This window comes from Macrosteles quadrilineatus, unplaced genomic scaffold, assembly GCF_028750875.1.
Source record: "Macrosteles quadrilineatus isolate MER2022 unplaced genomic scaffold, UCM_ALF_1.0 Scaffold_8__2_contigs__length_117827958, whole genome shotgun sequence".
Lineage (NCBI taxonomy): Eukaryota > Metazoa > Arthropoda > Insecta > Hemiptera > Cicadellidae > Macrosteles > Macrosteles quadrilineatus.
The window spans coordinates 70674928-70699557 of NW_026542601.1; the positions used below are offsets into that span (position 1 = coordinate 70674928).

At 37.8% G+C, this 24630-nt stretch overlaps 3 protein-coding genes across 3 annotated transcripts; 1 reads left to right on the forward strand and 2 right to left on the reverse strand.

Annotated features, from left to right (window-relative positions):
- Nucleotides 1-6381: 6381 nt before the first annotated feature.
- On the forward strand, nucleotides 6382-9549 carry LOC129000460 (uncharacterized). The gene has a single exon (XM_054427423.1). It carries the CDS (start codon nucleotides 6382-6384, stop codon nucleotides 9547-9549), a length of 3168 nt encoding a protein of 1055 aa, XP_054283398.1.
- A 145-nt stretch (nucleotides 9550-9694) lies between these two features.
- LOC129000461 (uncharacterized) lies at nucleotides 9695-11891 on the reverse strand. The gene has a single exon (XM_054427424.1). The coding sequence runs from the start codon at nucleotides 11624-11626 to the stop codon at nucleotides 9695-9697; it is 1932 nt and encodes a 643-aa protein (XP_054283399.1). The 5' UTR covers nucleotides 11627-11891.
- Nucleotides 11892-12040: 149 nt separating this feature from the next.
- LOC129000462 (uncharacterized) lies at nucleotides 12041-13291 on the reverse strand. The gene has a single exon (XM_054427425.1). The coding sequence runs from the start codon at nucleotides 13289-13291 to the stop codon at nucleotides 12041-12043; it is 1251 nt and encodes a 416-aa protein (XP_054283400.1).
- Nucleotides 13292-24630: the final 11339 nt, after the last annotated feature.

A 24630-nucleotide genomic window follows, 5' to 3' on the forward strand; every position in this document is an offset into this window, starting at 1 on the left:
GAACAATATGGCTAAGTGTAATACAATAGCATACCATAAATTTGAGGAAGCCAATTTTCTCAAACCGTGTCTTCTCACATTGCAAACGCAAAGGTCGAGTATAACTGCATACTTATTTTCCAACCCCGTACGAAGGACGGGTACTCTGCTAGTATATATATAAATATACAAACTTCCTCTTTTATAGATTTATTTGTAAACATTGTAGTTCAAAAAGTATGATATTGGCCCACTTATAAAACCCTCTGGTGCGGAGCCCTTTTGACGGATCTGCACGAAACTTTACACAAACTATCCTTGGAAGATGCTGACAGTTTCATCACAATCTGTCGAGCGGTTTTGGATTCCATAATGTATATACATACATAGTTCCTCTTTTATAGATATAGATATGTGTCCGTTAGCACGATACTTGAGGATTTGATTTTGATGAAATTTGGTACAAATGTGTAAACCTACACTACATTTTATTTTAAGGAGTTCGTGAACCTCATGATCGGACTATAGGAACTTTAGGGTTTATGGGGGTTTTATATGGTAAAAATGGGTTTCCCCCATTTTTCTCCCTAAAAACATAAAATTTTGCCATCTTTTTTAAACCATTTTGTATACCTAACTTAAAAAACAAATAATTTAGTACGTTGAAGTGTCACTATGCGCCTAATGGTTACAGAGAAATTTCCAAAAAAATTGCAATTTTAAATTTCTTATGGAGAATAAAAAAACTAAAAAACTGTTGAAGTTTGCCTGTTTATGATCATATTTTGGTCAAATTTGGAAAATGCACTTATATTAAACTCTATAAACATTTCACAAATTCGCTTAGTCTGCAGGTTTACTGTGGGGGGGGGGGGGGTTTATTTGGTCAAAGGACTGAAATAACAAGAAACAAATTGTTAACAAAACACAACCTTTAAAGTACTTACAGGACAGAACTAACAATAAAATTGGCTTCAGCTGTTCCATAAGGATGAGAAATCTGCTAAGTGAGTGTGTTTTATCTATGGTAAAACCATTGAATATACACAGAATAGTCAATGGATAGTCAATCTGTGTTTAGCCAAGAATCGAGAATCAAAAGCTTTATTGTCATTGACCTTTCACAAGGGATAGACATAGTCAATAGAAATAAAAACTAAAACTATAAAAAATACAGTAGTGGGTTCTAAATGAAAAATCAATGAATATCAACATCAGAAAGTTAATACTCTGTTACACAATAGTATGGATTTTTGATGAGACACTCAGACATTTTAGACTCAAACCTATTAAAAGAAACCAGTTTTGCTGCCAGACCTTATGCAATTTATTTCATGGCTGTTATGTGTTTTGGCCAATCCATGGGCAAGAATTTCTAGATTGGATTTGCCTCTTGTATTGTAAGAGTGTGTACTCTCCCTTCAAGTGAATTGATGTAATTTAGCTTTAGTGCAGAGGAGGATGTAAAAAAATATACAAATTTACTACAGTCATAATTTTAAGGTTAATAAAAAGAAGTCGACAGCTATCCACAGGGCCAGCCCCACAGATTGTTCGTACAACTTTTTTTGCAATAAAAGAATTTCATGGGTCTCTCTCATGACTGGGAGTGTCCCAATAGTTAATGGTAAAACTAACTATAAAATAAAACAACTTCTTATAACTACATATTAAAATAGCTCCACAAACTCAGTTTAAAAAAAGCTCTAAATTTGTTTCCAAAGATAAATTTTATTGCTTTGGATTCCTGAATGAAAATTCAAAACCAATAATGGGTTCCAAACAAAAAAAGTTATAATTTGTCAATGTAGGTATTTCTAGCAGGCCAATTCGATATACAGTAGTTTATTTTATTATGAAATCGGTACTCAAGTTATAAACAATTGTTAGGCCATTGGGTTAAACACACTTTAAGCATTAAGGAACACTTTATTGCTTAGAGAGCCTTTGAACATGTAGTTTAAGGATTCTTCAGGTATGTTCAGATTTCTTTGTATCCATATGTCTCTCTATAATCCAACAACAGTTTTTCATCTTTTATAGTAGGATCAGTGAGCAGGATATTAGGAAGACTTGTGGGATTGTTTTCTTTGTCATAATCACAAAGGCTGTTCCATTGCTCTTCATCGAAATAAATGTGTCTGTTTTTATAATGCTGAAAAAACTCCTCTCTGGTCGTTGATAAAATAGGGTCAAAATTTCTCAGCCAACCAGAAAAAGACCATACCTGTAAAATACTTTGGTTCATACAGAGAATTTATTACTCATCACAATTCATACGTTTCAAATTACTCTAAAATATTTTTTTTAACTGCCGGACTGTCAAAACTCCTGATTCCACAATAAGATCGTCAGTTGGATATCTTAACTATTTTTTAAAAGCGACTTTAAGTATTATTTTATTGGCTACAAAAAGAGGTTGCTAGATAGTTTTGTAAGCACCACTAAAAGCAATTATTCCAGACTAGCTGTAACCCGCGGGCTTTGCCCCGTTTAACTTCTTAATTTTCAAGATTATCTCGTTCGCATGGCTCAATCAGATCCTGGTTGAAGTTTGTTCGCTACGCTCACTCACCTTTAGGTTGGAGCTCGTTCGCTACGCTCACTCACCTTCAGGTTAGCTCGTTCGCTACGCTAACTCGCCTCCAGGTTGAAGTTCGTTCGCTACGCTCACTCACCTTTTGGTTGCAAATTAGCTGTTGTCATAAATGTAAAAGAAATAATAGTGCTGAACCCTGTTGGTAATCCTTGTAACTTTAATGCTATTGAACATCATAGAACAGAACCAACTTGTTTAATTGAAACAGCTGATAAGATTCAATAATTCCATTTCTCATAAGGTTAACATGGGAAACTCCAGAGCCACTGGGGCGGAGCCCGAAAGGATTTTTGAAATAAGAATATGCCTATATGTTAATCGGGAATGTGAGCTATCATCATGCCAAATTTCAGCCCAATCCGACCAGTATTTTTCGCGTTCACTTGTCACAAACATACATCCATACATCCATACATCTAAACTTTCTCATTTATAATATTAGTAAGATGACAATGATTGAACATATGCATAGTAGTATGCGATTTTAATTTCTTGTTCTTTGAGAACATCGCTGCAAATGTCTTGCTACATACATCTTATATATTTAAAAAATTGGTTTTTCTTTTCCGAGTTCGTTTGGCTCTTCTACCCGACCGATTTTCATGATTGATGTCTCAAATTGAAGGTAAGCACGCACAGATTTTACATCAAGCATCGGCATACAATTTACCTACTGTATTACTCAACCAAAAAACATAATGTCATTCATTTTCGTATTCTTACATCAATTTAAGATGTATTTTACCAGTTATAATTATGTAATCCTATATATTTTGGTCTAAGAACCTTCAGTGAAATACCGGCTTTCATTTAAGCTATTAGGTATTCAAATCAGATGAGTTTCAAGCAAATGCAAGGTGAACAACCAACATAAAAATCATTTTTCATAAGGTTTTTCTACGATTAAAATCAATAGCTCCAGTATTGTTAATGTTTTTTATATGTTATAGACTCAAAATATTCAGTAAATTATAGGCTTTAATTTGAGTTATTGATCGTTTGAATCAGTTAAGCTTTAGATACTATATTACTCAATCAAAAATCATAAATTTGAATGTTTCTTGGAAATTATATTTATTTTAACGCTGCGGAGCAGCATGATGGGTCCTCTAGTATTGATGATAATGAATGTCATGTATATAATGAATACATTGTTGTAATTAAAGTAAGCCTAGAAAAAATAGCACACTTTGTAGTTCACCAAACCCCATTTAAGAAAAAAACATATGGGAATAACAACTTCAGTTTCGAAAAGGGATATCAGATCAATTGATTTTAAAGTAACTTTAAATCAACTGAATAGTATATATAGGGGAGAGCGGGGCTAAACCGTACAGCGAGGCTAGACTGTACACCCATTTTTTGGCCTAGAATTCAAGCTAGGTGATCCCGACAAGTGCTGCTATCTAGCAACAGAATGCACAAGTTTACAGTATCTGTATCGTTTTGCTATGTGTGCTAGTTTCAATGTTTCAGTAAAAAACATGTTTCTACTCACTTGCTCCTAATTTTCGTCCAGTACTAAATAAAAAGTTTGTGAAGTAGCTTTAATCGTAGTCTATTAACTGTGAGTTCATAATAAACTACATCCCTTAAGCTCTCTTTTAGTTTAGCGATGATTGGTTAAGGGATGGAATTTGAGTTTATGTTTATAAATTCCCACGAGGTACAGATTGGGGCTAAACCGTACAGCTCTGGTACAGGGTGCTGCTCATGTTCAGGGGGGGTCCATTCAGCTTGCAGTGCTGCGGAGTCTGCAGAGAACTACATTTGTGGACTTTTTCTTCTTTCTTTTAATTTTGGGATGCAATTTTATAAGTTTTTTATAAACTTCATGTTTTTCATGAAGGTTGATTTTTTAAATGTAATTTATTCTAAAATGTTTAAATTGTAATACACTGTTTCTTAACTACAACCTATATATAGTAATAAAATGTGTTTGTACAATAATTTGTTGCAGTTCTATTATATTACTAACCTAAACAAATGATTTTTGAACTGTACGGTATAGCCCCTTCTACAGTACGGAATAGCCCCCCCTCCCCCGGGGCTATTTCGTTCAAGATAACTTTTTTTAATTACCAATTTTTACATGTAAGAAATGCAATAGTTCCAAAATGTTTATATACAATCAGTAGCCAAATAATTAAATTATATATTGCTTGTGTTTACATAACTTTTACTTTGTTATTTGCGATGTAACTACCAATCTCCCTTATGTATACAGTATAGCCCCGCTCTCCCCTACTAGAGGTCTCCCCATGGTTATGAAAACTCAACCAAATATGCATTGTCAAACTTCTCTTTTTTCAACTCACGTCATTGGAACTTCTTCCATTTGTTTTGATTCTCTGTTTATATCTCGTCACCAGCAAATAAGGCCCACGTTAATTCTTCAAAATTTTAAATTAATTTGTTGTGCTTATGTTACGTACTTATTGAATTAAATAGTTGTAACGCATAATTGTAAGAACTAAAAATAATGTCTTGTTTTTTTCATTTCTCAATCTTAGAATTCTAAATATTATATCAGCTGTAAATAGAAATAAAATTAATTAATGAGTCCAGACTAACAGATATAATAATATAAACAGTTCTCCCCCACTTGACTTCAACGTTAGTTCATCATTCACTTGCAACAACTACATTTCTTAGAATTCCTTATTCTCGAAGATCGTCTTAACTGCAATGGTGTTTGGTTATGAACAGGTGGTTGTACAATATTTTCAATATATGCTGAAGGTTCTTCAATGTTTTGTTGGCTAGCACCTACAGGTGGCTCTGACATTGTGTAATCCATGTTTGATCCAGATGTGGTTATCTCTGAGGAATCCATTTGAGGCTGAGGTAAGATTTGAGGAGAAAAGGAACTTGATGGTGCAGGATCCCCTAAAGGTGTGTTCCATGGCAAGACATTTGGAGAGCTACAAACATTTGTTTGACTTGGTATGATTTGGGTTGCTTCTTGGTATCTATGAAAATATCTTGGTGTTTTTGATAACCCACTAGCTTCAACCTGTGTTTTTCTGAGCTGGTTAATATGTCTCTTTATTTTGTTTTGATTGTCTAATACGATGATAATGAAGTTTTCCCAAACGTTGTAAAACTGTACCGAATTTCCATCCACTGTGTAGATCCTACATAGTTTCTGGCTTGAACTCTATCTCCTGGATTTAGTAATCTTATTTTGGCAGGATGATCATCAGGTATTTTTCTTGTTATATTTCCCATAGGACGTATGAGATGTAACCTAGTACGTATAGTCCTGTTCATAAATAGTTCTGCAGGCGTTTCACCAGTGGTAAGAGGGCTTGAGCAGTACTTAAATAAGAAAAGATTCAGCTTTTCTATCAGACTTCCTGTATCTTCAGTCATTGCTTTGAGTTTTTGTTTCAAGTTTTGTACTGATCGCTCAGCCAGGCCGTTTGTTGCAATTAACTGTTATATATTATTATATCTGTTAGTCTGGACTCATTAATTAATTTTATTTCTATTTACAGCTGATGTAATATTTACAATTCTAAGATTGAGAAATGAATAAAAACAAGACATTATTTTTAGTTCTTACAATTATGTGTTATAATTATTTAATTCAATAAGTACGTAAGAATGGCGACTCAGGGGTGAAAGTAAAAAGATTAGGCCTCCTCTGTTGGTGTGCTCCTGTGCCAAAGTTGAACCACCCAAACTATTCTGCAATTTAACCCCAGATTGTAAGCCAATAGCCATACTTTTGGTTTACTAAGTCTTTCTTACAACAATTTTATTCATTCATTGATAAACTCAGTTAGTGCTACATTACAATGGAGAAATTCCTTAGACCAGACAAATTGCAAATTGACCCGGAATCTCCAACTGCCTCAGAGGAATGGACGCACTGGTTACAAACATTCGAAGACTTTCTAACCATGACAGAATTTGTTGAAGACAAGGACAAACTAAAACTACTAACTAATCGATTATCTTTTACTACTTATAGATTTATCAAGGAATCTGAAACTTACCAAGACGCTTTGAGAGTTCTTAACTCAATTTACATCAAACAAAAGAATGAAATATTCTCAAGATATTTAGTAATGACTAGAAAACAGCAACAAGGTGAGACTATTGACAAATATGTGTCGGAACTGAAACTTTTGAGCCAAGATTGCGTTTTTGAAGCTGTTAATGCGATTCAATACAGGGATCACTACATTCGTGATGCTTTTATCAATGGCTTAGCCTCGTCATACATACGACAGAGACTATTTGAAAATAAAACTTTAGACCTAGCTGAAGCAGTGAAACAGTCTAGAGCTCTTGAAATGGCTCAAGCTCAAGTCGAGAGCTATCCAAAATCTATGTACGGAATGCAAACTTGTGCAACGAATGAATTGGCACAGCAAGCTTGTCAGTACGAATTCCCACTACAACTGAAGGAAGAAGCGACTGTGTCCGCTATTAAAAATGTTGATGGCAAGTGTTATTTTTGTGGGCATGACAGACACTCTAGAGATCGCTGTCCAGCGAGAGAAGCAACTTGTGGGAAATGTAACAAGACAGGGCATTATGCGAGAGTCTGTAAAAGTAATCCAACTCAACATTTTAAAGTAAAACAGAAGACGTCTAGTACATCAGCTGCACTAATAGCAACAACACATAATACGTCTGTATTGAAGGACTCTACAGTTGAAGCTAAAGTGAATGGCCTGAAAGCAAAATGCTTAATAGACACCGGGAGTACATCAAGCTTTGTAAACTTGAAGTTTGTTCAGTTAAACAAAATTAAAATGTATAATGAAAGTGGACAAGTATCACTAGCTGCTTCTAATATGAAATCAAACGTCCACGGGTTTGTTAAAATTAACCTAAATCTGATGAATCACAATTACAACAATTTTAAGTTGACTGTTCTTGAAGATCTTTGTACTGACGTGCTTATCGGACATGATATCATGAAACTCCACTCAAATATACAGGTTTGGTTTGGAGGTAAGAAACCTCCTCTGTTGGTGTGCTCCTGTGCCAAAGTTGAACCACCCAAACTATTCTGCAATTTAACAAAATCACGACGTTACTCAGATGAAGATATGCAATTTATAAAACAAGAAATGGAAAGACTACAGACTGAGGAGATCATTGAACCTAGTTCGTCACCTTGGCGTGCACAAGTGTTGGTTGTTACAAACGACAAAGGGAAGAAGCGACTGTGTGTGGACTATTCGCAAACGATAAACAAATTTACTCTTTTAGACGCCTATCCCTTACCAAACATAGATGATTTAGTATCCACTGTAGCGACGAACAAGGTTTTTAGTGCCATTGATCTAAAGCAAGCATACTATCAAATACCAATTTCTGACGAAGAGAAGAAGTACACTGCTTTTGAGGCTGCTGGTCGTCTTTTTCAATTCAGAAGAATCCCATTTGGTGTAACCAACGGGGTGGCATGTTTTCAAAAGACCATGGACCAAATCATTAGAAAAGAAAAACTGAATGGAGTTTATGCCTATCTGGATGATTTGACCGTATGTGGAAAGGATCAAAAGGATCATGATGAGAATCTAAGAACATTTTTAGATGCTGTAACTAAGTATGGACTTGTAATCAACAACGAAAAGAGCAAGTTCAACCAGTCTTCAATAACCTTGTTGGGACATTTAGTTTCCCATAACTCTATTCGACCTGATCCAGATCGGCTAGAATCTCTACTGTCACTTCCTGTGCCCAAAGACCAAGTTTCACTAAAGCGAGTCCTAGGATTTTTCGCTCACTATTCAAAATGGATACATCGGTTTTCTGATAAAATAAGAAACCTGACACAAGTCAATTCTTTCCCTTTGTCACAGGAAGCGGTTGCAGATTTTGAAGCCCTCAAACTTGACATTGCAAACTCAGTAATTACTCCTAGGAATGGGCAAGAGCCACTGGTAGTGGAGACTGACGCATCTGACATAGCCGTGGCAGCAACTTTGAGTCAAGATAATCGGCCAATTGCTTTTTTCTCACGGACTCTAAACAAATCTGAGAAGCTGTATTCAGCTGTTGAAAAAGAAGCCGTTGCCATTGTCGAAGCTCTTCGAAAATGGAAACCATTTCTTATCGGAAGAGACTTCAGATTATACACGGATCAGCAAGCTTTATCATTTATCTTTGACAAGAGGCATACAAGCAAAATCAAGAACGATAAAGTTATGAGATGGCGACTAGAGCTAACACCTTATCAATATGAAATAGTGTACCGACCTGGTAGGGAGAATGTAAAAGCAGATACGCTCTCTCGGGCATGTGCAGTTCGCTGGGATAATGCTAAGTTGTTTGAATTACACAAATCTCTCTGGCATCCGGGAGTCACTCGAATGTTTCATTGGATTAGAACTAAAAATCTAAACTACACTCTGGATGATGTAAAAAGGATGACGTCAGCTTGTCAAACATGTGCAGAAGTGAAGCCAAGATTTCACCAATTCCAAGGCAAATTGATAAAGGCAACCACTCCCTTCGAACGTCTAAATATTGACTTTAAGGGCCCTCTTCCATCAACAACCAGAAACCGTTACCTTTTAACCATGGTGGATGAGTATTCTCGTTTTGTATTTGCTTACCCCTGTAAGGACATTAGTTCAGCAACAGTTATCAGATGTTTTTCAGATCTATTTTTTATGTTTGGAGCCCCGTCCTTTGTACATTCAGATAGAGGTTCATCTTTTATGTCGCGAGAGCTGACGGACTTTCTTCACAAGTATGGAGTAGCTACAAGTCATACGACACCTTATAACCCTAGAGGGAACTCTCAGATTGAACGCTTCAATGGAACAATATGGCGAACCATCCTACTAGCTTTGAAAAACCACAACCTGCCAGTTGCTGCATGGGAAGAAGTATTACAGGAGGCACTTCACTCAGTCAGATCTCTTTTATGCACTGCGACTAACTGCACACCGCACGAAAGATTCTTTATACATAGCAGAAGAACTACCAATTTGTTGTAAGAAAGACTTAGTAAACCAAAAGTATGGCTTTTATTCATTCAAAATTACAACCATGTTTTAGTTAAGAACAAATACAATATTTACAAACAAATCAAATAATAAATATTATCAGGTGATAATGTTCACATCACCACATTCTCCCCCACTAGTTTTCAAGGTAGGTATAGCATACGTAATCCTTTAGATATGACGGAGGCTTGACATTCCTCTTTGGACGTAGTTCCCCCACGGCCGTCTCTGAAGTTGGGGTCTGAGATACCGTTTGTTGAGTTTCATTTTGAACTTCATTGTGGTCAATGTCTGAATTTATATTTTCAACAATCTCTCTCTCATTAGTGTTGTCTTCAGGAGGTAGATCACCAGGAGGTAGGCCAGCGGGTGCAAGATGTCTCAGGGATACTTGTGATTCTGACCCATCTCTTCTTCTGACGAGAGCGTACTGTGGATTTGATTCCAAAAGTTGAACTGGCTCCACAAGGTCATCATATTTATTAGATCTTACAAACTTTCTAAGCAGGACAGGACCAGGAGCGGATAGCCAAGATGGTAAGGAGTCTCCATTGGTAGATCTTCTGCTATGTATAAAGAATCTTTCGTGCGGTGTGCAGTTTGTCGCAGTGCATAAAAGAGATCTGACTGAGTGAAGTGCCTCCTGTAATACTTCTTCCCATGCAGCAACTGGCAGGTTGTGGTTTTTTAAAGCTAGTAGGATGGTTCGCCATATTGTTCCATTGAAGCGTTCAATCTGAGAGTTCCCTCTAGGGTTATAAGGTGTCGTATGACTTGTAGCTACTCCGTACTTGTGAAGAAAGTCCGTCAGCTCTCGCGACATGAAAGATGAACCTCTATCTGAATGTACAAAGGACGGGGCTCCAAACATAAAAAATAGATCTGAAAAACATCTGATAACTGTTGCTGAACTAATGTCCTTACAGGGGTAAGCAAATACAAAACGAGAATACTCGTCCACCATGGTTAAAAGGTAACGGTTTCTGGTTGTTGATGGAAGAGGGCCCTTGAAGTCAATATTTAGACGTTCGAAGGGAGTGGTTGCCTTTATCAATTTGCCTTGGAATTGGTGAAATCTTGGCTTCACTTCTGCACATGTTTGACAAGCTGACGTCATCCTTTTTACATCATCCAGAGTGTAGTTTAGATTTTTAGTTTTAATCCAATGAAACATTCGAGTGACTCCCGGATGGCAGAGAGATTTGTGTAATTCAAACAACTTAGCATTGTCCCAGCGAACCGCACATGCCCGAGAGAGCGTATCTGCTTTTACATTCTCCCTACCAGGTCGGTACACTATTTCATATTGATAAGGTGTTAGCTCTAGTCGCCATCTCATAACTTTATCGTTCTTGATTTTGCTTGTATGCCTCTTGTCAAAGATAAATGATAAAGCTTGCTGATCCGTGTATAATCTGAAGTCTCTTCCGATAAGAAATGATTTCCATTTTCGAAGGGCTTCGACAATGGCAACAGCTTCTTTTTCAACAGCTGAATACAGCTTCTCAGATTTGTTTAGAGTCCGTGAGAAAAAAGCAATTGGCCGATTATCTTGACTCAAAGTTGCTGCCACGGCTATGTCAGATGCGTCAGTCTCCACTACCAGTGGCTCTTGCCCATTCCTAGGAGTAATTACTGAGTTTGCAATGTCAAGTTTGAGGGCTTCAAAATCTGCAACCGCTTCCTGTGACAAAGGAAAAGAATTGACTTGTGTCAGGTTTCTTATTTTATCAGAAAATCGATGTATCCATTTTGAATAGTGAGCGAAAAATCCTAGGACTCGCTTTAGTGAAACTTGGTCTTTGGGCACAGGAAGTGACAGTAGAGATTCTAGCCGATCTGGATCAGGTCGAATAGAGTTATGGGAAACTAAATGTCCCAACAAGGTTATTGAAGACTGGTTGAACTTGCTCTTTTCGTTGTTGATTACAAGTCCATACTTAGTTACAGCATCTAAAAATGTTCTTAGATTCTCATCATGATCCTTTTGATCCTTTCCACATACGGTCAAATCATCCAGATAGGCATACACTCCATTCAGTTTTTCTTTTCTAATGATTTGGTCCATGGTCTTTTGAAAACATGCCACCCCGTTGGTTACGCCAAATGGGATTCTTCTGAATTGAAAAAGACGACCAGCAGCCTCAAAAGCAGTGTACTTCTTCTCTTCGTCAGAAATTGGTATTTGATAGTATGCTTGCTTTAGATCAATGGCACTAAAAACCTTGTTCGTCGCTACAGTGGATACTAGATCATCTATGTTTGGTAAGGGATAGGCGTCTAACAGAGTAAATTTGTTTATCGTTTGCGAATAGTCCACACACAGTCGCTTCTTCCCTTTGTCGTTTGTAACAACCAACACTTGTGCACGCCAAGATGACGAACTAGGTTCAATGATCTCCTCAGTCTGTAGTCTTTCCATTTCTTGTTTTATAAATTGCATATCTTCATCTGAGTAACGTCGTGATTTTGTGGCTATTGGCTAACAATCTGGAGTTAAATTGCAGAATAGTTTGGGTGGTTCAACTTTGGCACAGGAGCACACCAACAGAGGAGGTTTCTTACCTCCAAACCAAACTTGTATATTTGAGTGGAGTTTCATGATATCATGTCCGATAAGCACGTCAGTACAAAGATCTTCAAGAACAGTCAACTTAAAATTGTTGTAATTGTGATTCAACAGATTTAGGTTGATTTTAACAAACCCGTGGACGTTTGATTTCATATTAGAAGCAGCTAGTGATACTTGTCCACTTTCATTATACATTTTAATTTTGTTTAACTGAACAAACTTCAAGTTTACAAAGCTTGATGTACTCCCGGTGTCTATTAAGCAATTTGCTTTCAGGCCATTCACTTTAGCTTCAACAGTAGAGTCCTTCAATACAGATGTATTATGTGTAGTTGCTATTAGTGCAGCTGATGTACTAGACGTCTTCTGTTTTACTTTAAAATGTTGAGTTGGATTACTTTTACAGACTCTCGCATAATGCCCTGTCTTGTTACATTTCCCACAAGTTGCTTCTCTGGCTGGACAGCGATCTCTAGAGTGTCTATCATGCCCACAAAAATAACACTTGCCATCAACATTTTTAATAGCGGAAACAGTCGCTTCTTCCTTTTGTTGTAGTGGGAATTCGTACTGACAAGCTTGCTTTGCCAATTCATTCGTTGCACAAGTTTGCATTCCGTACATAGATTTTGGATAGCTCTCGACTTGAGCTTGAGCCATTTCAAGAGCTCTAGACTGTTCCACTGCTTCAGCTAGGTCTAAAGTTTTATTTTCAAATAGTCTCTGTCGTATGTATGACGAGGTTAAGCCATTGATAAAAGCATCACGAATGTAATGATCCCTGTATTGAATCGCATTAACAGCTTCAAAAACGCAATCTTGGCTCAAAAGTTTCAGTTCCGACACATATTTGTCAATAGTCTCACCTCGTTGCTGTTTTCTAGTCATTACTAAATATCTTGAGAATATTTCATTCTTTTGTTTGATGTAAATTGAGTTAAGAACTCTCAAAGCGTCTTGGTAAGTTTCAGATTCCTTGATAAATTTATAAGTAGTAAAAGATAATCGATTAGTTAGTAGTTTCAGTTTGTCCTTGTCTTCAACGAATTCTGTCATGGTTAGAAAGTCTTCGAATGTTTGTAACCAGTGCGTCCATTCCTCTGAGGCAGTTGGAGATTCCGGGTCAATTTGCAATTTGTCTGGTCTAAGGAATTTCTCCATTGTAATGTAGCACTAACTGAGTTTATCAATGAATGAATAAAATTGTTGTAAGAAAGACTTAGTAAACCAAAAGTATGGCTTTTATTCATTCAAAATTACAACCATGTTTTAGTTAAGAACAAATACAATATTTACAAACAAATCAAATAATAAATATTATCAGGTGATAATGTTCACATCACCACATTACTTACAAGCTTGAAGAGAACAGGGCCCAGGACATTCTAAATGGATAATCAAAAAGTGACTGAACAAAACAAAGCAATATTGGAAACATTACAAGCCCAAACTGCTGCTCTTGCCCATTTAGTAAGACAACTTGCAAGTCCTAGACCAGAAAACGATGGAGACAGCTGATAAACGAAATGGAGTGGGGTAAATAGTCAGTCGTCGTCGACCAGTTCAGTGACGTGTGCCGGCCGGCCAATTATGCTAAATGTCTACCGTGTTCGTGTTATGTTTGTTTGTGTGTTCAATGTATTTAAGATTTGACGACATTCAACGAATGTAATATTTTAACGTTCCGTTTTTGATAATGACTACGTAGTAGTCGAAACTATAGTCAACGGATACCGACAAAGGAATTGTGGACGTCAAGGTACGTAACCTGTTATAATTGATTACCAATTCCGGAAGGCTTCAACATGAATAAAAACTGTACCTATTTATTAAAATTTAGGTGAACCTCGAGACGATCCTTTCTGAAAGAAGCGACGTAGATTCTGAATATGACTGCAATCAGGTAAAAACTGTAACAGGTTACGTACCTTGACGTCCACAATTCCTTTGTCGGTATCCGTTGACTATAGTTTCGACTACTGCGTAGTCATTATCAAAAACGGAACGTTAAAATATTACATTCGTTGAATGTCGTCAAATCTTAAATACATTGAACACATAAACAAACATAACACGAACACGGTAGACATTTAACATAATTGGCCGGCCGGCACACGTCACTGAACTGGTCGACGACGACTGACTATTTACCCCACTCCATTTCGTTTATCAGCTGTGCCTCCAGGACTCGTGTTGCCAACATAATTGTTACCAAAGTGATCTATGATTTCAATACTAAACAGGAGGTGTTACAACAACACATAGGTGTTTACACTACAGAGGACGTACGAATTCCTCCTCATTGTAGAGTTGCGGTTCCGGTTCGGACAGATTTAATATTACAAGATGATATCCCTTATATTTTTGCGGATGGGAATATGTTACACAGAAAGGGTCTTTACTGTGTGGCAGGAAGTGCAATGACTCCACCAGTTATTTATGTGACGAATACTCAGAAGGTTACCGCAACCTTATGGAATGACACGTGTATTGGCTCGGTTACGCTCGAGGAAGGGTTGTGTCCGGAAAATGGCAACGAGGACATGGTTGTGGAGGAATGTGTTAATCGTTTAGTTAATAATGCTAGTTCTGAAACAGACACTACGGTTAAAGACATGGCAGGGAACATAATTGATCTAAATCCAGATTTAGCTCCTGAAGAATACGAAGCTGCAAAGGCTTTGATTTCGAGATATTTGGATGTTTTTGCCAAAGATGCAGAGGACTTAAATGAGGCGAGGGTGCCTGCCAGTTCTTTTGAAATGCGGTCAGAAGATCCTATAGCTGTGCCTCCATATAAATTAAGTAAACTAGAGCGGGAAGAAATGGATAGGCAGATTGAAGAGTTAGAGAAGGCAGGTGTAATTGAGAAATCACGGAGTGATTTTGCTGCACCAGCATTTTTGGTCAAAAAGCCAGGTAATAAATTTAGATTGGTTGTAAATTATTCCAAAACAAATGCTGCTATCGTGCCCGATAGATTTCCTCTAGCTAGAATCGATTCCATACTAGACACACTGGAGTCATCAAAATATTTTTGTACAATGGATATTAATCAGGCCTTTTTCCAAATTCCATTAAAAGAAAGATGTCGGAAATATACAGCTTTCGTTACGCACAAGGGTTTGTATCAATGGAAACGTCTACCGATGGGCATTAGTATTGCAACACAATGCTTCTCGAGAGCAATTAACCAGGTTTTCTCTGACATGCTTTATCATGGTGTAGTTGTCTACGTGGACGATGTGTGCACATACGCACCAAGTTTTGAGGAAGCGTTGGGATGATTGGAATTAACATTTCAAAGATTAAGGGAATCAAAATTGAAGATTAAGACACAAAAATGTCATTTTTTCTATCCAGAGGTGGAGTTGTTAGGACACAAGATAGGTCGAGAAGGGATCCAACCCTTACAAAGTAGGGTCGAAGCGATGTTGGACATACCAACCCCGAAAACACTTAAGGACGTGAGAAGTTTCTTAGGTGCCACATCTTATTACAGGAAGTTCATTAAGTCATATTCAGAGTTAGCATATCCTTTAACTGAGTTAACAAAGAAAAACAAGGTTGGCAGGAATGTCCTGATTTGGACTGAGGAGCACGAGGTATCATTTAATGCACGGAAACAAGCTTTGGCCAGTCCACCGGTTTTGGCTTTCTTTTCGGAACAAAAGCAAACTGTTTTGCGAACAGATGCTTGTCGAAAGGGTTTAAGTGGTGAATTACTTCAGTACCAGGAGGATGGTACTTTGAGGCCCGTTGCCTACGTAAGTCGTAAGATCTCCGGAACGGAGAATAAGTGGAGTGTTTCGGAGCTAGAACTATTGGCGATCGTGTTTTCTGTCAATCATTTCCGCAGTCTCTTGTACGGAAAATACTTTGAGGTTCAGAGTGATCACAGTTCCCTACAGTATTACACGAATATCAAGTGTTTGACGTCAAGATTAAATAGATTGGCATTAAAATTGATGGATTTTGATTTCAAAATTGTACACAAGACTGGTGCTAGTATGAGGATAGCTGATTTGATGAGTAGATATCCCATAGACAGAGAACTAGACCAGGAAGCAGCAAAGGAGGAGTTTGAGATTAACATTATTAAAACAGTAAACATACGACAGTTGCAGCTAGAAGATAGATACTTGTTTAGCATTAGGTCAGCGATTGTGGACCCAGAGAATGCTGACGCCAAGGTTCGTAGGGCAGCGCGGTTGTATGTGTTGACAGACGATGTGTTGTATTACAAACAATATACGCCGCATCAGACAAAACTTGCAAATCAGACAAAACACATTGCTGTCTACACTAGTAAAACCCACTAGTAATACTAGTCCCTACACTAGTAACTAGTATTTTACACTAGTAGGTTTTTGAAACGTAGACTTGTAAAATACACTAGTATTACTAGTCCATGGACTAGTAAATACTAGACTAGTAGTTTTATGAAACAGGGCCCAGGACATTCTAAATGGATAATCAAAAAGTGACTGAACAAAACAAAGCAATATTGGAAACATTACAAGCCCAAACTGCTGCTCTTGCCCATTTAGTAAGACAACTTGCAAGTCCTAGACCAGAAAACGATGGAGACAGCTGATAAACGAAATGGAGTGGGGTAAATAGTCAGTCGTCGTCGACCAGTTCAGTGACGTGTGCCGGCCGGCCAATTATGCTAAATGTCTACCGTGTTCGTGTTATGTTTGTTTGTGTGTTCAATGTATTTAAGATTTGACGACATTCAACGAATGTAATATTTTAACGTTCCGTTTTTGATAATGACTACGTAGTAGTCGAAACTATAGTCAACGGATACCGACAAAGGAATTGTGGACGTCAAGGTACGTAACCTGTTATAATTGATTACCAATTCCGGAAGGCTTCAACATGAATAAAAACTGTACCTATTTATTAAAATTTAGGTGAACCTCGAGACGATCCTTTCTGAAAGAAGCGACGTAGATTCTGAATATGACTGCAATCAGGTAAAAACTGTAACAGGTTACGTACCTTGACGTCCACAATTCCTTTGTCGGTATCCGTTGACTATAGTTTCGACTACTGCGTAGTCATTATCAAAAACGGAACGTTAAAATATTACATTCGTTGAATGTCGTCAAATCTTAAATACATTGAACACATAAACAAACATAACACGAACACGGTAGACATTTAACATAATTGGCCGGCCGGCACACGTCACTGAACTGGTCGACGACGACTGACTATTTACCCCACTCCATTTCGTTTATCAGCTGTGCCTCCAGGACTCGTGTTGCCAACATAATTGTTACCAAAGTGATCTAAGACTGTGTTGAATAGTTTGTTTGAACCATAATTAAGTTTTTCATTGAGCATGTTGTACGGGTCGGATTTAGTGGCTTTGTATATTTCGAACTCTTCGAGGGTGTCTAGCATGAAGCCTTTCTTACAAACATGTAGAATTTCTGCATTATCATTAAAACTACTAACACCTAGATAACTAATACTGGTAACCGTTTGGACCCAGACAAGAATAATATCGAATCAATCAAAACTGAACTCTTAAACAAGTACAAAGATGTAGGTATTTCAATAACATATAGGTGTTATTCCAAATTTCAAATGTTCTTTACAACTGAAAGAAAATACAAAACCCATATTTATGAAGCCTAGACCTATTCCTTATGCCTTGCTAGACAAAACTAAAAGAGAAATACAATCTTTAGTTGATCAAGGGGTCCTAGAAAAAGTTGATCACTCAGCGTGGGGTACTCCACTAGTTATTGTTTCTAAGCCAGATCAATCTGTAAGGATCTGTGCAGATTATAAAATTACACTAAACCCTCAACTAGAAGATACTCAATATCCTATTCCCAGAATTGAAGATCTTTTAAATAAATTAAATGTAGGAAAATACTTCTGTGTTTTAGATCTGCATAAAGCTTATTTACATGTACAGTTAGAAGAAGAAAGTCAAAACTATGCTGCAGTTTCCACTCCATGGGGAACTTACAAAGTAAAATGACTCTTTATGGGTATCACAAATGCACCAAAAGAGTTTCACAAAATCATTGACCAGGTAGTATCTAACTTATGTAAGGGAGATATAGGTTTTATATTTGTAGATATATGTAAACTAGAGGTTGTAGAGGTTGAATTGTAGATAGTGACCTTGCCAACTAGGAAGCGTGCTGGAGGTGTTTTGGTAAACACTGAGGGCTTTGCACTCAGTAGCTGTCAGATCAATAAATAGGCCACCTGAGGTAGAGAAAGGGGTCAGTTGCCCGGGGCAAGGTGCCCAGGAGAGTTGGGTGAGTACTGGTTTCTCTATCTTGGGGTTAGGCCCTGTAGTCGGGAGTTTTGTACGGGAAGTTTTGATTTAAGGGGACTGTAAGTTAGTTGGGGTTTTGTGTTTTGTTTTGAAGGAATTCTTTTGGGGATTTATACTTTGATTTGATTAGATTACAAGGGAATAGTTTCACTTCGTTTTTGGGGATTATAAATCCAAGATTCAAGCTACCTCCAGAGCGGTTCTTACCAGGCATTTGTTAGTAGGCTATACTTAAGAGTAACTGTCACTGTATTAAAGCTTGATTACTTTAGACAAATTAAAATCCTATTTGATGAACACAATCTGATTCTCTTATTGAACAGCTACCCAGCTCATAGCATAAAGTAGAATAAGTTTAAAGATTCGGGTTTGCTATAAAGCTACGCTCCCATGTGCGTATGCAGAATAACCTATGAAAAGCGAGGGGGTTTTCTGCATATCACAAGTGGTGTAGGCGCCGGAATTTTGTAAACTTTTACAAAATTTTCGATTCTGGTACCTCATTTAATTTGGCTCTAAAATATTTTTGTTTGTAAATCAATTTCTGTTTGCGAAACAAAGCGAGTTGGGTTGCTGTGAGGACATGCTAGGTTTGTGCTAGCTCGGCATAGTTAGCAGTATTGCTACATAGATTCTGTTGTACTTTGTTCAGTAGGGATTAAGCAATCCAGTCTAATTGTGTCTATTAAGGTATACAGTGAGGCAATATTTTCGATCAAAGCATTCTCTTAACCTAGTTTAGAAGTTTAGAGTTACAGTTACTATAGAAAATGAATTGTTTATTTTACGAAGAGAATGGATGTGGGTCTAAGTTTAACTGACATAAAAAATTTAAACAAGGAGCAAGCGAAAGAATTGTTTCATAAATTAGAATTACCTATACCTAAGGGAGCTGACTTAGAGTTTTTACGATCTAGTCTTAGGTTAATGAAATTAGATGATAAGAATAAGCAAGAAGGTGTATCATTTTATGAGGATATAAGTAAGTGGAATAGGAGAGTTAGTTTTATTCAAGAACAGCTTTCAAATGAAAATTTAAATAGGGAAGTTGTTTACGAAAACCAGAACGAGAACGAGGTTGAGAACGTTTACGAAGAAATCGACGACTTCAGTTCAACTTCGGGTTCTGTTGGTTTTCCAAACATGGCCGTAAATAAAGAAAAACAGCCTTTCTTTCATCCTGGGAATTTCTCGGGGTCGCCGGGCGAATCCATCGTCTCATTTATAAAACGATTCGAGAGGGCGGCTATAGTCAACAATTGGGACCAGAACAAAATTAAGACATATTTTCCTATTTATCTTTCTCAGACGGCCCTGGATATTTTTGAGAATATCGAAAGAAAGAATGGAGAAATAGAATGGGAGGAGATTAAGAGAAGGTTCATACAAGTTTTCTCTCCAGCTGAATCGCAGGAGTTAATGTTAGCTAAGCTGAACTCACGAGTTCAGTTGCCAACGGAATCGGTGATACAATATTTCGCGGACGTAGAAAAATTGTGTGCGGGTGTTGACCCTGGGATGTCGGAGGCCAGGATTTGTGGTCATATCCTAAAAGGACTCAACCCAGCCCTCCTCCAGCAAATTTCGATGCTGGACAATTCGACAACGGGGAGACTACGGGAGAACATTTCGAAGTATGAAATGTCATCATTTTTGATAAGGCAAAGGTTAGGGCTGGAAAATATTGGTGGCACCCCTAACACGACAGTTAACGAAGGTTTAGAGAAAAAGCTAGATTCGCTAACCCAGCTGGTGCAGCAGCTACAGGTTGCCAATCTTTCCGGGAAGAGAGAGGAACGTAAGGGGGAGCCTATCCATTATCAAGACGTAGATAGGGCGAGAGGGAGATACCGTGACGATTTTCGTGAGGTTAGGGATTCTTCACGTAGGAGAAGCTGGTCCCGGGGTTGGGATAGAGAATACCGGGGTAGGTCCAGGGAGAGACGTGGTGTGGAACGAGGTTATAATCAGAACGAGATGAGCTATGATAGAGGACATAGGAGTATTAGTCAGGATAGGAGAGTAAGGTTCAATGACCAACGAGACAGGGGATGTTATTCATGTGGGGCTTTTGGCCATTTTGCCAGGGAATGTAACAACAGGAATCAAAAAAACTTGAGGGGCTGGGAGGGGAAATTCAACCCTCCCAGGTAAATTGTGTTACAACAAATCAGGACATTTTCGAAAATATTGGTAACAGCAACATTCTATCCAAAATTGAACAGAAAATCTTACAACAAAAATGTGTATTAGACATGCTAAGGTGGGGGGTCATTAACTATACTTGTGTTGATGATCAAGAAGGTCGTAGCAGTGCAGAGACCTCGAGTAGTGCTGACGTTGCACCGCTCAGCGCTGAGGCCTTGGTGTGTAAGTCCGGTGACATTGTTGAGTCAGTAAACAACAATCACAATACTACTACGCTAGCCTTGCATGTCAATGGGTTATTAAATGGAAAGAATGTACAAATATCACTAGACTCAGGGGCAAATGTATCATTAATAGATTGCAGTCTAGTTAAAGAGAATACTATGGTCAACCCAGGAGGGGTTTTACTAAAGTCTGCAAATAATTCTCCTTTAGATGTATTAGGCAAAACTGATATCAAATTTACAATTGGTGATTTTCGTTTCAATCAAAATGTCTATGTTGTATCAAATTTAAGTTCCAAAGTTCTTTTAGGGAATGACTTTCTCTTGAAATATAATGTGATTTTGGATTATGCCGAAAATTTAATTAAGTTTGATTCTAATAATTCTAAGCTGACATTGCGTATGGACAAGGATTGGTTATTGAGTTTCAATACTAAACAGGAGGTGTTACAACAACACATAGGTGTTTACACTACAGAGGACGTACGAATTCCTCCTCATTGTAGAGTTGCGGTTCCGGTTCGGACAGATTTAATATTACAAGATGATATCCCTTATATTTTTGCGGATGGGAATATGTTACACAGAAAGGGTCTTTACTGTGTGGCAGGAAGTGCAATGACTCCACCAGTTATTTATGTGACGAATACTCAGAAGGTTACCGCAACCTTATGGAATGACACGTGTATTGGCTCGGTTACGCTCGAGGAAGGGTTGTGTCCGGAAAATGGCAACGAGGACATGGTTGTGGAGGAATGTGTTAATCGTTTAGTTAATAATGCTAGTTCTGAAACAGACACTACGGTTAAAGACATGGCAGGGAACATAATTGATCTAAATCCAGATTTAGCTCCTGAAGAATACGAAGCTGCAAAGGCTTTGATTTCGAGATATTTGGATGTTTTTGCCAAAGATGCAGAGGACTTAAATGAGGCGAGGGTGCCTGCCAGTTCTTTTGAAATGCGGTCAGAAGATCCTATAGCTGTGCCTCCATATAAATTAAGTAAACTAGAGCGGGAAGAAATGGATAGGCAGATTGAAGAGTTAGAGAAGGCAGGTGTAATTGAGAAATCACGGAGTGATTTTGCTGCACCAGCATTTTTGGTCAAAAAGCCAGGTAATAAATTTAGATTGGTTGTAAATTATTCCAAAACAAATGCTGCTATCGTGCCCGATAGATTTCCTCTAGCTAGAATCGATTCCATACTAGACACACTGGAGTCATCAAAATATTTTTGTACAATGGATATTAATCAGGCCTTTTTCCAAATTCCATTAAAAGAAAGATGTCGGAAATATACAGCTTTCGTTACGCACAAGGGTTTGTATCAATGGAAACGTCTACCGATGGGCATTAGTATTGCAACACAATGCTTCTCGAGAGCAATTAACCAGGTTTTCTCTGACATGCTTTATCATGGTGTAGTTGTCTACGTGGACGATGTGTGCACATACGCACCAAGTTTTGAGGAAGCGTTGGGATGATTGGAATTAACATTTCAAAGATTAAGGGAATCAAAATTGAAGATTAAGACACAAAAATGTCATTTTTTCTATCCAGAGGTGGAGTTGTTAGGACACAAGATAGGTCGAGAAGGGATCCAACCCTTACAAAGTAGGGTCGAAGCGATGTTGGACATACCAACCCCGAAAACACTTAAGGACGTGAGAAGTTTCTTAGGTGCCACATCTTATTACAGGAAGTTCATTAAGTCATATTCAGAGTTAGCATATCCTTTAACTGAGTTAACAAAGAAAAACAAGGTTGGCAGGAATGTCCTGATTTGGACTGAGGAGCACGAGGTATCATTTAATGCACGGAAACAAGCTTTGGCCAGTCCACCGGTTTTGGCTTTCTTTTCGGAACAAAAGCAAACTGTTTTGCGAACAGATGCTTGTCGAAAGGGTTTAAGTGGTGAATTACTTCAGTACCAGGAGGATGGTACTTTGAGGCCCGTTGCCTACGTAAGTCGTAAGATCTCCGGAACGGAGAATAAGTGGAGTGTTTCGGAGCTAGAACTATTGGCGATCGTGTTTTCTGTCAATCATTTCCGCAGTCTCTTGTACGGAAAATACTTTGAGGTTCAGAGTGATCACAGTTCCCTACAGTATTACACGAATATCAAGTGTTTGACGTCAAGATTAAATAGATTGGCATTAAAATTGATGGATTTTGATTTCAAAATTGTACACAAGACTGGTGCTAGTATGAGGATAGCTGATTTGATGAGTAGATATCCCATAGACAGAGAACTAGACCAGGAAGCAGCAAAGGAGGAGTTTGAGATTAACATTATTAAAACAGTAAACATACGACAGTTGCAGCTAGAAGATAGATACTTGTTTAGCATTAGGTCAGCGATTGTGGACCCAGAGAATGCTGACGCCAAGGTTCGTAGGGCAGCGCGGTTGTATGTGTTGACAGACGATGTGTTGTATTACAAACAATATACGCCGCATCAGACAAAACTTGCAAATCAGACAAAACACATTGCTGTCTACACTAGTAAAACCCACTAGTAATACTAGTCCCTACACTAGTAACTAGTATTTTACACTAGTAGGTTTTTGAAACGTAGACTTGTAAAATACACTAGTATTACTAGTCCATGGACTAGTAAATACTAGACTAGTAGTTTTATGAAACAGGGCCCAGGACATTCTAAATGGATAATCAAAAAGTGACTGAACAAAACAAAGCAATATTGGAAACATTACAAGCCCAAACTGCTGCTCTTGCCCATTTAGTAAGACAACTTGCAAGTCCTAGACCAGAAAACGATGGAGACAGCTGATAAACGAAATGGAGTGGGGTAAATAGTCAGTCGTCGTCGACCAGTTCAGTGACGTGTGCCGGCCGGCCAATTATGCTAAATGTCTACCGTGTTCGTGTTATGTTTGTTTGTGTGTTCAATGTATTTAAGATTTGACGACATTCAACGAATGTAATATTTTAACGTTCCGTTTTTGATAATGACTACGTAGTAGTCGAAACTATAGTCAACGGATACCGACAAAGGAATTGTGGACGTCAAGGTACGTAACCTGTTATAATTGATTACCAATTCCGGAAGGCTTCAACATGAATAAAAACTGTACCTATTTATTAAAATTTAGGTGAACCTCGAGACGATCCTTTCTGAAAGAAGCGACGTAGATTCTGAATATGACTGCAATCAGGTAAAAACTGTAACAGGTTACGTACCTTGACGTCCACAATTCCTTTGTCGGTATCCGTTGACTATAGTTTCGACTACTGCGTAGTCATTATCAAAAACGGAACGTTAAAATATTACATTCGTTGAATGTCGTCAAATCTTAAATACATTGAACACATAAACAAACATAACACGAACACGGTAGACATTTAACATAATTGGCCGGCCGGCACACGTCACTGAACTGGTCGACGACGACTGACTATTTACCCCACTCCATTTCGTTTATCAGCTGTGCCTCCAGGACTCGTGTTGCCAACATAATTGTTACCAAAGTGATCTAAGACTGTGTTGAATAGTTTGTTTGAACCATAATTAAGTTTTTCATTGAGCATGTTGTACGGGTCGGATTTAGTGGCTTTGTATATTTCGAACTCTTCGAGGGTGTCTAGCATGAAGCCTTTCTTACAAACATGTAGAATTTCTGCATTATCATTAAAACTACTAACACCTAGATAACTAATACTGGTAACCGTTTGGACCCAGACAAGAATAATATCGAATCAATCAAAACTGAACTCTTAAACAAGTACAAAGATGTAGGTATTTCAATAACATATAGGTGTTATTCCAAATTTCAAATGTTCTTTACAACTGAAA

Coding starts and splice junctions, on each gene's coding strand:
- LOC129000460 (XM_054427423.1), top strand. CDS start 6,382: ATGGAGAAATTCCTTAGACCAGACAAATTGCAAATTGACCCGGAATCT.
- LOC129000461 (XM_054427424.1), bottom strand. CDS start 11,626: ATGGACCAAATCATTAGAAAAGAAAAACTGAATGGAGTGTATGCCTAT.
- LOC129000462 (XM_054427425.1), bottom strand. CDS start 13,291: ATGGAGAAATTCCTTAGACCAGACAAATTGCAAATTGACCCGGAATCT.